The sequence below is a fragment of the Gastrolobium bilobum genome, unplaced genomic scaffold (genome assembly GCF_033153095.1).
Source record: "Gastrolobium bilobum isolate Gb01-03AN ecotype WA unplaced genomic scaffold, APGP_CSIRO_Gbil_v1 utg21709, whole genome shotgun sequence".
NCBI lineage: Eukaryota > Viridiplantae > Streptophyta > Magnoliopsida > Fabales > Fabaceae > Gastrolobium > Gastrolobium bilobum.
Window position 1 is genome coordinate 364,315 of NW_026898833.1, and position 17,248 is coordinate 381,562.

At 33.1% G+C, this 17,248-nt stretch overlaps 2 protein-coding genes and 1 long non-coding RNA gene across 4 annotated transcripts; 1 reads left to right on the plus strand and 2 right to left on the minus strand.

Annotated features, from left to right (window-relative positions):
- Positions 1–1,599: 1,599 nt before the first annotated feature.
- On the minus strand, positions 1,600–2,126 carry LOC133284610 (uncharacterized). Its single transcript, XM_061481670.1, has 2 exons — positions 2,061–2,126; positions 1,600–1,911 (listed from the first exon to the last, which is right to left on the minus strand). Exons 1-2 carry the CDS (start codon positions 2,103–2,105, stop codon positions 1,621–1,623), a joined length of 336 nt encoding a protein of 111 aa, XP_061337654.1. The 5' UTR covers positions 2,106–2,126; the 3' UTR covers positions 1,600–1,620.
- Positions 2,127–4,928: 2,802 nt separating this feature from the next.
- Positions 4,929–16,212, minus strand: LOC133284587 (probable L-type lectin-domain containing receptor kinase S.7; the record flags this gene model as incomplete). Its single annotated transcript, XM_061481644.1, has 2 exons — positions 4,929–6,919; positions 16,146–16,212. Coding segments are annotated over 2 exons (2,046 nt in total), but the record flags the coding sequence as incomplete, so codon positions are not given.
- Positions 10,407–14,350, plus strand: LOC133284588 (uncharacterized). 2 transcript variants are annotated; one of them, XR_009747914.1, is made up of 4 exons: positions 10,407–10,619; positions 12,630–12,822; positions 13,380–13,545; positions 13,913–14,350. It is a non-coding gene; the product is annotated as an uncharacterized LOC133284588 (long non-coding RNA). The 2 variants fall into 2 exon arrangements; XR_009747913.1 differs by lacking the exon at positions 13,913–14,350 and having other exon boundaries at positions 13,380–13,797.
- Positions 16,213–17,248: the final 1,036 nt, after the last annotated feature.

Here is a 17,248-nt window from a genome sequence, read left to right on the forward strand (position 1 = left end):
GAATTCAAGCTTACAGAGCATAGAGTACAGAAGCTAGCATCTGTTCCTAAAATCAATCTGAAACGCCAAAAACTGCATGACAGGTCCATAACGGGTGGTTAGTTTCATTGTATTTGTTATTTTTGTTACATACTCCCAAATTTATCTTTCCTAGATTTGGCAGTGAACATAATAGTCTCCTTGAGAATGTAAATTTTTTTAGTTTTAATTCTTAGCCACTAGATAATATGAACGACATTTATAATTCCTTAAATAACAAGGCAAAATGATTTCTGCAGTCGCTGCACCTACAGCTAGTCAGGATTGGCGTGCGGATCCTAGGATACCGCACCAGATCCTTGTTTTTTTTTTTTTTAAATACCGTGGGGTCCACTTTTCTGTATCAGCTGTAGAGAGTGTTATCTACGGCGGCTGCAAAAATAATAAGCCCAAATAACAATCACCAAATTTCTCATATTTACGGGAGTGGATGTCTCTCACGTTCTTACTATCGTAGTGTTAAATTATGATCCGCAATTATATCACACTTTTGAACATAGTTGTTAAAATCTCGATTTATCATTATGATTTTACGTTTTTACGATTTTTTTTCCATCAAAACGATTTTACTAATATTCCAAATATTTTTATGATTTTTTTCATTACGATTTTACATTTTATGATTTTTTAGCTCTTTTTCAATTTTACTTAAAATCTCAATTTTAATAACTTTGCTTTTGAAAATCCATACCGCAATCATAGCCTCGTGATTTTTAAAAGTTCCAGGTTGCTGGTTTGTTAAATGAACATTCTCAAAGGGTTTACCCTAAACTAACTTAGTTAAATTACAAGCTTCTGCTTACCAAAAAAAAATAAAAATTATAAGCTCTAATAGACTGTCTGTTCATCCTTAATTAGAGGTGGTAAACAAATTTAAACATCAAGAGTCCATGCAATGTCAAGAATTTAGTCAGACTACGAATACTTATATAGGGATAGCAATAATAATACCTCCAATAGTTATTAGTCTAAAAGAAAAGAACTCAAAAAAAAGTTGATCATTTTTTTATAAATTACACTGAGTATGACCAGTCTTACAATGAGTATGACCAGTCTTACACTGAGTATGACCAGTCACACATAATTAGATTGTAAGAGTTTGTAAACAAAAAGTTTGTAAATATAATCTTCCCCTTATAAATAACAAAGTATAATATAGAAACTAACAAAGCCAACCACTAAATTAATTTATTTTAGAGGATTTTTTCTCCTTGTAAATGAGGCCAGAAAGAAAAAAGAAATATTAAAATGTGAGTAATTTTTTTTGAGAAAACTAAAGGAGTTAGTTTAATGGTTAATAGAATACTCCCTGTTACTCAGTTTGAGGAAATCTGTAGATGAAGATGAAGAAGAAGAAATCTACCGATGAAGATGATTTTTTATTTCTTGGCATACTTAATGCAAGACTAGAGTCTTGCACTGCAACTAGGGAAACACTCATTCATCAGTTACGCTGCACTATAACCTTAACTGCTTGATGCCTTATTTCTAAATATACTAATACATGCATAACTTTTCATATAACAGGAAATAGTTCATAAAGTCATAATAATGCCTTGGTGACTACATACATGCATGACTCTATTTTCTAGTTATTATTTCTAACATCTTCAACCCTTTTTGATGGTTCCCTGAGGCTGGTTCAAATTTCTGGTCAAATGCCTTCTGCTTCTGCTGCTTGGACTCAACATGAGTGTGATATAATATGATATTAGGCTTTATATCAAAGTCCCTAATAAAGTGATCTTTTCCTGCATCTGATACCTGTGGAACTTGAATAAGGTCTTTAATTGCTTCAGGCATAGGTTGGCCATTCATCACATTCTTCCAATAGTCACCCGGGTCTTTTCTTGCATAGCTAAGGTTAACAACCTATTTCAATAGAGATAAAAGAGAAATGTCATGACCAACATATGACTTACTCATTGGTATAAATTACAAAAACAAGTGAGTTACTTGAAATGAAATCATGAAATGATAAAATAAACTTTCATAGAGCTGCTTCAGAAAAAGCTTACTACCAAAAGAAGAGAGAAGACTACAAACAATGCAAAGATGGACTTCATTTCTTTGCTAAGCTGTGGACTCCTCAAGTTTGGAAGTTGGATCTGTCTTTTCAAAGGAAGTGACCCATAATATATATGGAAAATGAGAAGAGTAAATAAAGTGGTTAGTGGTTAAGGTTAGAAAAAAGAAAATTAGATAAAAGAAAAGAGTGGTTAAGATTAGCTTTACAACTTTTAGATTCATCACGGACGTTCATATGAGTTCAAAAATAATTCCTGTCGTGTTTTCCTTTCGGTGTGAAGTCGTGTCAACCATAAAAAATTCAACTCCATTAATTAATCACGTCCTCCAATTAACAAAGAACTTCAGCAATACAATTAAGTCAACCATTAAAAATCCAACTCCATTAATTAATCACATCCTCCAATTAACAAAGAAATTCAGTTATGGTCTTCATAAATTGCCACACAAATTTTCATGCATACCCACCAAATTCTCCTCTTGAATCAGCAAATATAATACAACACATTTTCAAAATTTAGATTTTCCATCAAACTCAACAAATTGCCTCTACGATCATCGTGAATGCTTTGAAAATTTGACCATCGGGAATAAGAGAGGAGAGGTTGGAAAATTAATAATAGTAATATGGTTTTACAAAGGCGCTTTCTTGATTATCCATTTAATTTGCGAGTGAAAGTAAAAAAAAAAAAAAATTCAGATTTGTTTTTTTTAAAATCCATATTTGTTCAATCAACCTTAAATTTATGCATACTAATGTTGCTTAGAACTGAATAAATGCATCAAGGGTTAAGAACACTTATTGTAGGCTTATTTAAATGACACAATCCGTTTCATTTAACATGTGGATAAACGGATAAATACATTATTATCCAACAATTTTTTTTTTTACCTAGCTCTCTTCACCGTGTTGTTCAACTTTTTCTTGAACTTTGTTGCGGACCAAAAATTTTCCCAAGACACAAACCCATTTTGGAGTCTAACCCAAACAGGGAAGATTAAAAATTTGCATTAAAAATGGTCATCATGCTTGCTAAACTCATAAGCTATATAAGCTATGTAGCACCGATACGACACGTGACACGATACGACACGACATTCTGATACGTCAATTCTAAGAAGTTATGGATTTCGACACATTGGGTTGGGACACGTTTTAATATGAAATAATATTTTTAATTTATATAGTGTATATTTCATTTAATATTTAATAATTTAACAAAAAAATGAAACTAAATTAATAATACCCATCAACACGTTATAAAGATGGAAGCTTTAATAAAAAAAAATAAGAACTGGGATGAGAGAGATATATAATATCATATAGAGAGATCAAATCATATTAGAGAGAGATCAGAGACAAGGAGATACAACAAGAGCGTGATAGAAATTGACAACAATGATGCTGAGATAATCTTTTATCTACTTAAGAAAAAAAAAGACAAAAAAATAAAATTGATATGATCAGGTAGAAGCTTTATTAATATATTTTAATTTTAAAAAAAATTAAAAAAAATTAAAAAAATTACGAAAATGACATTTGACCGTGTCGGACACGGTCAAATTCGCGTGTCGGAATTGTCAACGTGTCGGAAAAAGTTGACTGTGTGTTCGACACCGTGTCGGAGCGTGTCGAAGCGTGTCACCGTGTCGAAGCGTGTCGGACACGACTCTTCCTGTTTTTACAAGTATCCGTGCTTCCTTGCTCATCACATAAAGCAGACGAGCCCAATCGGACACACAATTACCACTTGAAGAGCTTAATCTGAAGTAGGTTTGAGCTTCATGCTTTCAACGTAAACAGATTTAAACTCTTCCAAACAGGGTCAATTCCCGTTCAACTCTGTCTAGAAAAGCTTTTTTACATACTGGTTCGTACTATGTTTCATGAAAAATGTTTCTATGAATCTTAGCCAAAATTTAGGTGACTTTACTCTAAATATTAGTATATAGGCAGATATGCAAGTAATGCGTAATTTAAGTAGCATCTTTTCCTTTCAAGACTCGTTTGATTCCCCCGTTTTGCCTGCATTTTGACAGGCGTTTTTTTTTTTTTTATCTTCAATCTATATCTCAGACCTCCTATATAAATTTATAAATATGTGTGGAAAACATGCTTGTGTTCCAAAATGATGATGAAGGGCCATTTTCTCATGGTTGCATATATCGACTAGTCCCAAAATCCTAATATAGCCGTTACAAAAGTTTCATTTATGATGCTTTTATGTTAATTTTCTTTCCAAAGTCATCATTCAAAGTAATTTAAATATAGAATTTTTCTAATAAATGCATAGGTCTCTGCATTGAAGGCTTTCATTCGTTATCTTTCCATGTTAGATGCACATATGATTTTTTACACAATCCAAGTCAGCAAATCTAACCATGCTTGCAGATTCAATTCCAAGTTTCAAACATCATATGAATAATTCGACAAAGCATTCAGTTAGCACAAAGCACATATGAACGGGTAGGTAGCAAACGCAGCGCTACTAGTTGAGTTTACAGCCAGCAAATGTTTTGTTTATAACAGTTGGCCGATCCCAAAGAAACTACTCTTCTATGGCGTTATTGCATTTTATGCACTTAAAAAGTTGCAAACAGCATGAGAGAGAACCCAAAAGAGGAAAGCACGATTATTTCTGGAAAGAAACTTGAGAAAGAGATATGACCATGACCAAAAACACTGTCAATTTCCGTATGTACTAAAGTTTCTGTGCCTTGAATATAGCTTAGACAGTGAAGTTCAATGGATATTAGCTTTGAACTCCTGCCAATGAACTATGACTTTTCCTAGTATTCAGACTACAGAATAGCAACATTACAACTAATCCCCTAAAAGAATTAAAGAATCAAAATGAATAAGTTCAGCAACTTCACTCAATTTTTATCTCACACATAGATTGACCGGTATTGAACTCTTCAGCATCTGAAACAATCTCATCAATACTCAGAGGAAGGTCAGATGAGAAAGTGAGGCTTGGCTTCACTTTTGGCACAACAAGAGGTGCAGCTTCATTGTTGAGAATCTGCATGACTCTTCTCATGGAAGGCCTCTCAGCACTATCAGGGTTAGCACAGCTCAACCCCAAGAGCAACAGCTTCCTCATTTCCTCCTCCTCAAATTCACCATTCAACCTTTTATCTGTAGCCTCAATTATCTTCCCTTCAGAGTGCAGCCCCCAAACCCAATCAATCAGATTCACCATTTTTGGGCCCTCTCTTTCAATTGGCCTCTTCCCACAAGCCACTTCAAGCACAACCACTCCATAGCTGAAAACATCAGTTTTATCAGTAGCCTTTCCATACTGAAGATATTCAGGTGCAAGGTACCCCATTGTTCCAGCAGTCAACGTTGAAACAGGACTCTTATCATGATCCATGAGTTTTGCCAATCCAAAATCCCCCAACCTGGGGTTGAAGTTTCCATCAAGCAATATGTTCCCTGTCTTAATATCCCTATGAATAACTCTCTGCTCACATTCTTGATGAAGGTAAACCAGCACAGAAGCCAACCCAAGAGCAATATTGAACCTGTGAGACCAATTCAACAATTTCCCCCTTTCAGATTCCTTGTGAAGCATCTTATCCAAGCTTCCATTGGGCATAAAGTCATACACAAGAAGCAACTCTCCTTTCTCAACACACCAACCTTGTAGCTGAACCAAATTCTTGTGCCTCAAACCAGCTATGATGGAAAGTTCAGCAAGGAACTCTATCTTGCCTTCATGGGAATGTCTTGACCTCTTAACAGCAGCAATGGTTCCGCAAGATGTAAAGAAGGCCTTATAAACTGTCCCAAACGAACCATGCCCAACGATCCTACTAGGATGAAACTCTCTCGTAGCAGATTTCAACTCTTTGTAATCAAACTCCCTAGGACACGCCACAAACTCACTCTTGAAACTCTTTTGATCATTTCTAACACCCCTCCTCCATTTCCGAACAGAAATATACCCCAAGAAAGAAAACACAACAGCACAGAAAAACACAGGACCCCCAATGACAAAACCAATTCCAAACCTAACCCTCTTATCATGATTCTTGCTGGAACTAGAAGCAGGGATATTGTTATTCCCCACTGTTACACTAACGGAATTGTCAGAAACGTTATGAGGCTGCAACCTAGGTCTTGCGGGAACAAAACCAATGGTATGAAAACTCCAACTCTCAATTTGATGAAGCTCGGTGCTTCCCTCAGTAGAAGAAGAGAACCCAACGTAAACGGCGTCCTTGAAGTACAGAGAAAGATCAACACGAACAGTGAGGACAGGCTCCAAAGGTTTAGAACGCGCATAACTCAAGAAAACATTGAGAACCGTGTGATCACTCTTGTAATCAATCCAAGCGGTGATTGTGTTCCCGCTCTTGAGATCAATCCCATGCAAGATAGGGTCACCGGTCATGAGAGAGTTCATGGTGTCGATGTCCAAACCAACGTGGTTCTCGTTTGGGTCATCGAAACGAGAGTCGAAGCGCGTGTCGAACTCAACCGCGACGAAGTTGTTGGGGAGGCCGAGGGATCCTCCTCCGCCGATGCCGGTGCCGGTGCCGAGGGAGCGGTTGTCGTGGGAGAGGAAGAAGGCGAGACCGTCGCCGAAGGAGATAGGGTTGACGTTGTTGATGGAGAAGGAGAAGGTTGTTGAGAATGAAGCGGTGGTGTTTGTTAGAGGGTCGAGGAGGGAAATGGGTTTGTTGTATACGAGTGCTCCGGCGCTGGAAGTGGGCTCGTCGATGGCGTTTGTGAGGCCAACGACGCCGTTCCTTAGATAGGAATCGCCCACGAGTGTGATGTTGTTGTTGCCGACGCTGAAAGATGGGAAGTCGAAGCTCACCTTGTTTGAAAGTGCAAGCGCTGTTGGCTCCATGAAGGCAAAGAAGATCAAGAACAACTTGAACAAGAAGGAAAAGAAGAAGAAGCGTCTTCTCTGACGCATTCCCATGGCTTCTTCCACCAAGTAAACACCAAGAAGAACAAGAAATGGAAGGAAAAGAGTTTCCGCGAGTCACTGTTTAGAATTGTTTGGGTTTTACAAATTTGTGGAGGGTTTAGTGCCTCGTTTACAACGGTTTCACAAAATATAAAATAACGAATGTTTTTGAGTTTGACTTGTTTAGGAATACTAAGCATTAATTAATTATTAACAAAGGAAGAAGGGTAACATTATAAAACAGGGTTTAATAAGGAGCGTTGTTGCGAAGCACAACACTTCAAAAATTCTGACGTGTCGTGTCCGACACTCTCCGACACTCTAACAAGCGTTATAAAAATTCTAAAGAAGGTTCAAAGGTTAGTTTCAACTATTAGATTTGTTGTATTACAATTATCATTTTATTGAGTTTAATATAAATATTTGAGATATCTTATGTTTCTTTGCAAAATTGATGAATAATATAAGTTTAGTTTCATTTTTTTGTTAAATTATTGAATATTAAATATTGTATACACTACATAAATTAAAAATATTATTTAATATCAAAACGTATCCTAACGTGTCGAAATCTAACATCTTTTAGAATTAACGTGTCGGAGTTTCGTGTTGTATCGTGTCATGTGTCCCGTATCAGTATCGGTGCTACGTAGAACGAGCGGATCTTATTATATTTTAATTTTCTTTTTCTTTTTCCACATTACAATGAGATTCATTCATTTTCATACAATTGTGACAGAAATAAATTTTCTATAAAAGCATGAATACTTTTTCCTATAAAATAATAAATATAAATCAAAATATCATTGAGCAAGAATTACATTGTTGTTTAATACATATTAATCAAAATCATCGGAATATGCCTAACTCAAGAGTTGACATTATATATTATTGATCTTTATGTACTTGTCAATTAACCAAGAATAATAATTAAATAATAAATGCAAAAATTACTCAAGATAAATTAGTCAATGTGAGGGGGTGTGTATGGGTTGGATTTTTGATTTGACTATCGAACTGAATTATCTTTACTTATTAAAAATGAGTTCGGAACCATTTTATGGGAATATATTTTTTGTTTTTAAGGCATATAAATTTATCTATGCCACATAGATAAAAAAAAATAGAGAGAAAGTATAGAAAAATGAGAGAGAAAAAAAATGATGTGGGCCACTGTTTCTATGTCTCTGTGGCCAGACAAAATTATCTGATTTAAAAAGCAGAAAATATATTCCCCTAGTTTATATATTAGAACCCGTTTATGTTACAGAATTGATTTCGATATGCAAACTCTCGTTCTGAACTAATTCTAAATGTGAATCTAAATTAGTTTTCATACCAATTCTGACTCGATTTTTCAAACATATTCTTTTGATTCAAAATAATATAGCAATTTGGTTCTGTTGAGTTTGATTTGATTATTTTGTATCCTATTTCTAGTTCGGACCCGTTAACATCTCAAGTCAAAACATTCTTTATCTAGAGCTCGTGGTTCAGTGACATTTAGAGTCCCCCAATTGAGCTAGCATGGCATTTGGGCAAAACACAAGAAGCCCAGTATCAGACCCAAATATATAATATAGCAATTTAAAGAGTGGGCTTGGGGATGGCCACATTGAACATTCAACTTAAAAGCGTGGGGATTGGGGCGACGAATTCCAACGCTTGTTTTTACCGTCTGCATCGAACTTCTTTATATTCTCACATATCATATCAAAGTGTAAACATTTTTCTTAAATTAGATCCATCTACGGTGAGATTATCTCATTCTCATCCTTCTTTTCCATTTGTTTGGCTCTAATTTTACAGTGCTCCTTTCCTCCTAGCAAATAATAACTGTTAAAATTTATAATTTACTTCATTTCGTAATTTTCATTATAGTCTCCACTGAGTGTTCTCTACCTGATTCTCATCCAATAAAATTTTGATTAATTTTTGACTGAATTTTTTTTTACTCAAAAATTTTCGATGAAATCTAAATTCTGTCGAAAAATCAACAAATATATTTTCTTTTTCATTTAATTTTTCAAAAATTTTCGACAGAATTTATTTTCCGTCAAAAACTGTACAACGAAATTTATTTTCCGTCGAAAACTTTTGACGGATTCGATTTTCCGTCAAAAATTTTGACGGAACACATTTTTTGTTGAAAATTCTGTCAATAATTTCGACGAAATTTTTTCCGTCGGAAAATTCCGTTGATAATAAAGACTTTTATAGTAGTGAATATTATTCTAAAAACTCAAACAATCAGCTTATTAGTAATTTCAAAACAATAAAATATTATAAATTAAATTAACATTAAATTGATTGTAATCATCAAAACTGATTTTAAATCAATTAAACAATTGGGGTATAATAAATACCCAACAATTTCTCCCTTTTTGATGATGACAAACAATTTATGCTAAGTAACCAGAAAAATTAATTCATCACAAATATAACATGAATGTTCAATGATAATTGCATGAACACCGTTGCTTAGCATCATTAATGTCTCTGTCCTGTTAGAATTTGTTTGCGTTGAGTTTTTATTAGTGTGTTTGTTTATATAAAATAAATTCAATTGATAAGGGTGAAATTGCAAGTAGTAATTGCGTACATATTTTTATTTTTGTTCTTAGAAAATCTAGTAGTAGTATTATTTACCAGCCCAATTTTTTCTTCTTTATCATTGGGATTGGGTTTTTATAATTTGTATATCTTTATTCTATGTTTTATCAAACTCTAGTTTTTAGCTGCAACACAACTACTTATTTACCTGGTAGCTATAAATAATATAATATTACGGGGATTCAGTATCTCCTGTTGCATCGTAAAATTTCATATTCTTGCTGACACACTTCTTCGTGGGACCCATTTTTTTGAAGGAAAAAAAAAAGATAAAAAATATGGCACGCTTCTCCATGAGTCAGCAGGAAAATAATTTTCGATTCCTGTAACATAAAAATTGAATTTCCCTAATACTATTGTGTTGTGATGTTCATGAATGGTTTAGAATATATATTACCAAGATTTTCATCTTTACACAGTTACAGATGGAATTACTTTGATGATTTGTGTAAATATTTTGTTTCACCAATAACTATTATTTTAAATACATTACGATACATGATTATTTTGTCTTCAAGATCAAAACAGATATAGAGTAAGATTTGATTACAAATTGGAATTCATTTATCAATCCATTTATTCCTTTCATCTGACCTTATTTCAGTAGTTCTTTTAATTGCTTTGATAGGTGAAATTGTCCTCACTACAAAAAACACGGTGTACTGCGACATCCAGTTAAACACATTTATTAGCATGATGGTAAAAGTACAAATATACCCCCATTTACAACATTATTTTAAATATGGCTAATTGTTTTTAATTATTTTATTTCCCTCTCTCTATTTGTTTCCTATGCATAGTAAATCATTCTATTCGTATGAGAAAACCCCTCTTTGTCTAAAATCTTTGAATCGTTCAAGCAATTTTGGAAGAATGTTCAACAAAATCTTTGAAACTCACTTCCTTCTTTAAGTTTGAGCTTCAGATCTTGAAGATTTATTTGTTCAAGCAAGGCATTACATCGTCAATTTTCTTCTAGATTCCACCAAATGTGAAGCTCTCAGTGCCAAGGTGACTCTTAATCTTTTCGATCTATGCACGATATGCACAGATTCATGAATTTTATAGTGTTTTACTCCCTTTTTTTAATCTAGGGTTTTGCTTGTTCGTTTTATTTTTTCTTCTTCCGGAGCTTTTGTTATTAATCTCATACGTCAAAGCTTATTACATTTCATGCCAACAGGTATCAATTTGATTTGATTTAGTTGTTTTTTTTAATTTACTATCTAACTTTTTTCTCTGAATTTTATTCTTCAGAATTTTATTCATGGTTCTTTAAAAATTCATGTTATCATCATCTTCGTCTTGCTCGGTTGCTCCAATAGAGGCATAATAATTGGGAGCATTACGTTCCTCTCATGTCAAGCTTATTACATTTCATTATGTTTGCTAGGCCAAGATCAGATACACAACCATACTGTTTAGTGTTGAGAAAGATATTTGAGGATCTGATATTGCCATGTAAAAGTTTCCCACCATTCTCCGAATGGATATGAGCAAAGCTATTTTGATTCTAGTATCCCAATCTAAAGCCACCCTTTCCTCTCCTCTTTTACCTGAAAATTTCACAAAGCAGTAGTGTTCAAACAAAGACAGTATAGTTATGAGGTGTGTTGTATGTATGTACAGTCTATATTTCAAACTTCAAATCTTATGCTCTACATTGAATTTTGTCATAGCTGAATTTTGAGACAACATTTTGAGTTGTTTAATTTAATATACCAAACATATAAGCAACCTTTCCTTTGAATGCTGCCACAGATGATACACTCAAAGTCAAGAAGCAACAGCCACATCCATGTGCCAAATAGGGAAAGATCCTAAACAATTGAGTATCAATAATTATTTTAAAAATGATTTGTAGGAAAAATAATTCATGCTACATATCATGCAACAAAGCAGAGACACTCCCCTGACTGTAGTAATCATATACCATCAATTTCTCATCTTTAGAATAGTAATATGCCTTAAGCTCAACCACATTATCATGTTTAAGCATACAAAGATAAAAACAAGGAATGCTGCAAGATTCTTAAATCAAGGCAATTTAGTCGTGTATCATACACTGTCTCCCTCGAGTAATATAAAAGAAATCAATGCATATATTAACACATCTCTCAGTTTGATGGTTCCCTGAGTCGTTGTTGGTCAAATCTGTATGGATATGCTGTATTGGTTTTGGGAAGTTCAAATAGGGAAATTCAGTAGTATTTTATCCCCTAAGCTTCAATTCAAGTGACCATAGCGTCTCCAAGTTTGATGAAAATGGACTAATCCCAATTCGGTAGTATTTTACCCCCTAAAGCAATTCTGCTAACGTGGTTATATATATATATATATATATATATATATAGTTCTGTTAGTTCTGGTTCCTGCTATGTAATGGATCTTCTTTACTTTGTTTGAGCAACTTGTGAAATACAATATGTTCCTTTTAATTTCAATTTTGTTTGCTATCATGAGCTAAATATTTGTAGGATTGATTAGAGAGTGTACTTTGAAATGCTGTGTTCAGGATTATGCTACTGGATTGCAATGTATTAATCTGTTTTCATTTGATTCATGAAATGCTCACTTGTTAAATTCGATTAGAACCTAGCCAATTTTAATTAGATGTTTAGGATTTGATTTCTAAAAAAGAGTTAGATCTGGATCAACCTTTATCAATGTGTGTGGACTGTGTAAAAGCTTGCATCTGTCCTTTTGTAAACTCTGGGAATGGAACTATTACATAGAGCCTTAGATCCTGTGCTTATTCGGAAGTATGTATCTGGGTTAAAATGGGTTACTGCAGGGCATTCTGGAGTTTGTAGTTTTAATGCAGTGTTTTGAGAAAATCAAAGCTCAATCTATTTGTTGGTTAGCTTAAGGTTTGTGGTTTGGAGGATAGCAACCACGTGGTGAAGTTTGGCAATGTAGCTTCGTCTGCCCTGTAGTACTTTTGTGTGAATTCAAACAAATCTTGTCTCTATTGGAAAGTCAATTAGACTCAGTGTATGCATCCCATTTTCTCTTCTGAAGGTGGGAAATTTAGATTTTTCATGGAAACTCAACCAGGATTGGAGAACAGTATGCAACAGCCTCTGCAACTGTGAGGAAGTTCTTGTCCTCGCCAATCTGAGTTCGAAAAATTGGATGTGTAAAGCTTGTCTATCACTGCCGGGCCAGGATTTGCCAGAACAAGCTGTGCAAACAAGGAACTACTTTTGTTAAGGTACTTGTCACATAATATCAGTTTGAATTGTTTTCTAATCAATCATGTATATATATATATATATATATATATATATATATATCCTAGCAGACATAATTTGGTTACCTCAACACTTCTCTTCGTAAGACTTCTGTGTAACTCTTCAAAGGCTTGGATGCCACTAGTGTCGATATCAGTAACAGCTGCAATAAAAACACAATAATTAATAAATACAAAATTTAACAACTACCTGAAAATGATGTTTTTTCTTTAATTGAACAAAAGGAGATAAAGTTCAAAATTTCATCAAATTTTGTTTTATGGGTACATGTTTTTCGAGGAATAATAAATAGATGTAATTTTATTTTTTTGTTCCAAGTTATGTTACGAAAGTTTATTCAAAATATTTATTATGTTATTAATGGACTTCATTATGATGGGTGCAAAAAAAATTTGAACTTCTTTCTACAAACTTCAACAATTTAAACAAAAGGTTGTTAGAAGGTTTGTGTCTTTTTTCTTTTTTAATGTTCTTGTCTTTTGTTTAACCAACCTCTATATGTTCTTGTGTATATCAGTGTGACCTGAGGCAGAGATATTTATGTTATGGGGGCATGTGTGTCAACGACTCAAGGGTGTGTGGGACGGAGGTTGAGTTCCTCCAAGAAGAAGTTTCGGAAGAGGAAGAGATATGGACTCAGAAGAAGAGTGTATTCTCGGTTTTCCAAGGGATAATTGGACAAGGTTGATATGCTTGGCTTGCCTGATAGCATAAAGTTTGATAAGGAAGTCTCTCTGTAATACTAACATAAAGTTTGTTTATGTTTGTGTGCTCCTTTAATATTTCTGGAGAAAGAGTTACTCCTAGTAAAGTTTCTTAAATTTGTGTATCACTCCAATAATTTTATCATGGTTTTTAGTTCATACTGCATAATCTGTGAATTTGTCAAGCAAAGTTAAATTTTCTTGATAGTAGTGTCGTGGGAACTTCTCTTAAGACAACATAACTATACATTTTCTTTGTGCTAGCTCTTCTCAGATAAATTAGAAACTGTTGGTTCATCAATTAAGCTTTCTTTTTCCTAACTTGTTATAAATTCTTCTTGTATAGGGAACTGATGCATTCTCAGTCCGGTTTGTATTCAAACCATCAGGATATAGGCCCTTGATATTCAGTAAGTGGGTTCATTGTACATAGATTTTTCTTGCAACATGGAACTCTTTATATTTGATATGTGGAATAAGAGCGGGACAATTTTTTTTTTTTCGTATGCTAATTCATGGCCATCTAAAATTATCTTCTTGCCAATTCAACTTGATTATTTACACGAGGCTTCTGAAGAAGTGGAGCTATTGTACAAAGTGCTATTCTTCTCAATCCTTTTCAACCTGTAGTGGCAGTTGGTAGATAAGCTAGTTTATCTCTACTTTAACCAGGCAATTGTCCTAGTATATTAGGAAAATCTGATTATGTATGCCAACTATGAATATTTTGTTTTCAACTTAGTGTTTGTCAGACTGTCACTGTGATGACTCATAAGATAGGAAATACTATTCATTGCATAGTATGCTTGTGATGAGTTAGTAATGCATTGCTACGGTAAATATCTCAATTTTTAATTAAAAAATTTTTGTTTCATTTTTATGGTTTTATTTAGCATGCAGATTTGAGACAACTAATCTATGAGTTTAATTATAGTATTCAGATAATAGAGGAAGGAAATTGAAGGCACACGATTCAGTTTATTTAGCAAGATCTTAAATTTGACTTTTATAATATTCTAAAAATAGCCAGGTTAATATTAGAAGATTTAGTTTGAAGGCCAATTTATTTAGATTATAATAAAGTAAAATTTATGTATCTTATTTATATTTTTGAGAAAATTGATTGCATGAAAATTCAATTTGAGATTTGGTTTTACCAGGTTCACAATTGAACAATATTAGCAAATTAAAAAAATAGCCAGGTTTGGCTATTAATTTTTTTTAAAAAAATAACTGTATATTAGCCACGGTTAGGATGTGCCTAAATAAGGATATGAATTTTTTATAGTAATTAGCTACGGCCCTTCAAGTGGCTAAATAATAATAAACGTGGCGAAATAAATGCTACCACATTCACAGAGAGTGTGGCTATATAAAACAAAAAATGTAGCTAAAATTTTGCAACGCCATGATTAGCCACATTCATTAAAAGTGTGGTTGCTTTATTTGGCCACATTTTTTGCGCCAATGAGCCACGTTTCTATACGTGGCTAAACACCGATTTTTTTGTAGTGACAATGCATTTTCTTTATATAAGTCAATAGCCCCTCTTGCAATCATAATCATGTACATGTGGGCAATTTGTGCAATCGTGGTCCACCACTTGTATCTCATTTATAGAGATAAGGTCTAGTGAAGTTTAATTGTACATGGTGCGATGAATTCCTGGTTGTAATTCTCTTTTTAAAAGAAAAACTAAAATAAGCATGCAGTAATTCTAATCCAGAGCAATGATGCCCTGGCCCCACAATTCAGTGCATGCATGCATGCACAACCACCGTTCTATTGAACCAATAAAAAAAAAAATGTTCATTCATTCTATTCATTCTATTGTTGCATAATTCAGTTCATATACCTTACTCTCAAGTAAGTTTTGAATATGAAAATAAATGATTTTGAGTATTTCGACAAGTAATTCCTATCAAGTTAATTAAATGCGAGGCCTTGAATTCTCAAGGCATGTATAAGGCGAGGGTAAAAAAAGCTTACATGAATTAAGATAGAAATCTTCTTGTACTTTCTTTACATAGGATTCTCCTTTCATCTTCCTTGACATGTTTCATTTTATTTTCTTTGTTTTTTTAAAGTAAATTTTTCTTTTGCTTTAAATAAAGGAAAATAGAAAGAAAAAAAAATAAAGATAGAAAAAGAAGAGCCTGGAGCTCTAGTACAGTACGGTGTTACAGTGTTGTACTGTACATGTAGGCCGCATGCAATGTCAAAACTGATGTCAAACCAACACACAGCAATTTAAGCGGTCCTGCCAGACGGGAAACAGCATGCTTTCAATTATGATGTAGTACTCCAACATGGTAGGTTGAGTTTAGTATGATAAATGAAGGGTTTTAATTCTATATACAAAAAAATAAAAAATGAAGGGTTTTAATTCTATTACGTAAATTTTATCTGTTACACAAAAAATAAATGGTGGGATTTATTTATTCTACTTGAAAAAAAAAACACGAAAATTGGTAAAAATGTGTAGAGCGCATAAGATAAATAAAACTCATAAATAAATGGATTAATATTTTTAATATTGTAGTATATACATATAAAAGTGTGTAGTGCTAATATGATACCACATAAAGAGAATAGATAGAAAAAGAAAATATAAATCTCATAAATTTTTATATATTTATAGGAAATAAAATTATCTTTCATAACATGAGAAATATTAATCTCATAAATAAATTTAACTATTAATAAATTATTTATAGCTCGGTAGAATCTCATGAATTCACAGGTGTTCTTATTCTATGAATCTTATTTTTTTTGCTGGGTTAATAACAATGCATCTTCAAATTCTGTTATACATTCGATCCCCCGATTTGATGTAACCAAATAACACAATTTTTAAAGCATTAATTAAGAAGAGTGCTAAACATGATTCTCAATAATATCGGCTTATGTTCACAATCGATAACAACATTGATAACGACCACACTCATAATAACGACGATTCCCTCACCCAATCTAGCTTGCTTAACCCACGTCAGCTACAAGGAAGTTTGATAACTTTTGCTTGATCATGTTTTCATATGATAATTACAATTAGAAACGAAGTTGAAAAGTGCAACCTACATATAAAGCTGAAATAAGACTGAATGGATTTGGGGACATTCTGGTCTACAAAACCAATTTTTCTAATATATTTTTTTTCAAGTTGCTAAACAGTAATTAAAATTTGTTTGAAACATTTTAATAAACTCAAATTTGTCTATAATTTTCTGATACAAAATTATATATATATATATATATATATATATATATATATATATATATATAAAAGAAATCCTTTTCTTATATTGCTCGAAAAAAAATTTCCCAAAAAAAAAACTATGTACTACAAATACTACATAGTTATAATATTAAAGTTACTTTATTTTTCTCTCCCCTCAGACATTGTCGACTGACGTGACTGAGAGAGAGAAAATAATTTTATAATTATGTATTACCCGTAGTACATAGTTATAGGGGTGTTCGCGATCAGGATTAGATCGATTTTGGAAGCAAAAATCATCTGATCCAATCCCTTCGGTTTAATCATGTAATCATTCATTCGGTTTGATTTTTTTTTCAAATCTGATCCGATCCTATCCAATTTTTTTCGGTTTGGATTGGATCAGTTTTCGGTTTTTTTAAAATCCTAAAATTAGTTTCATGATTATTGTGCAAATAACAT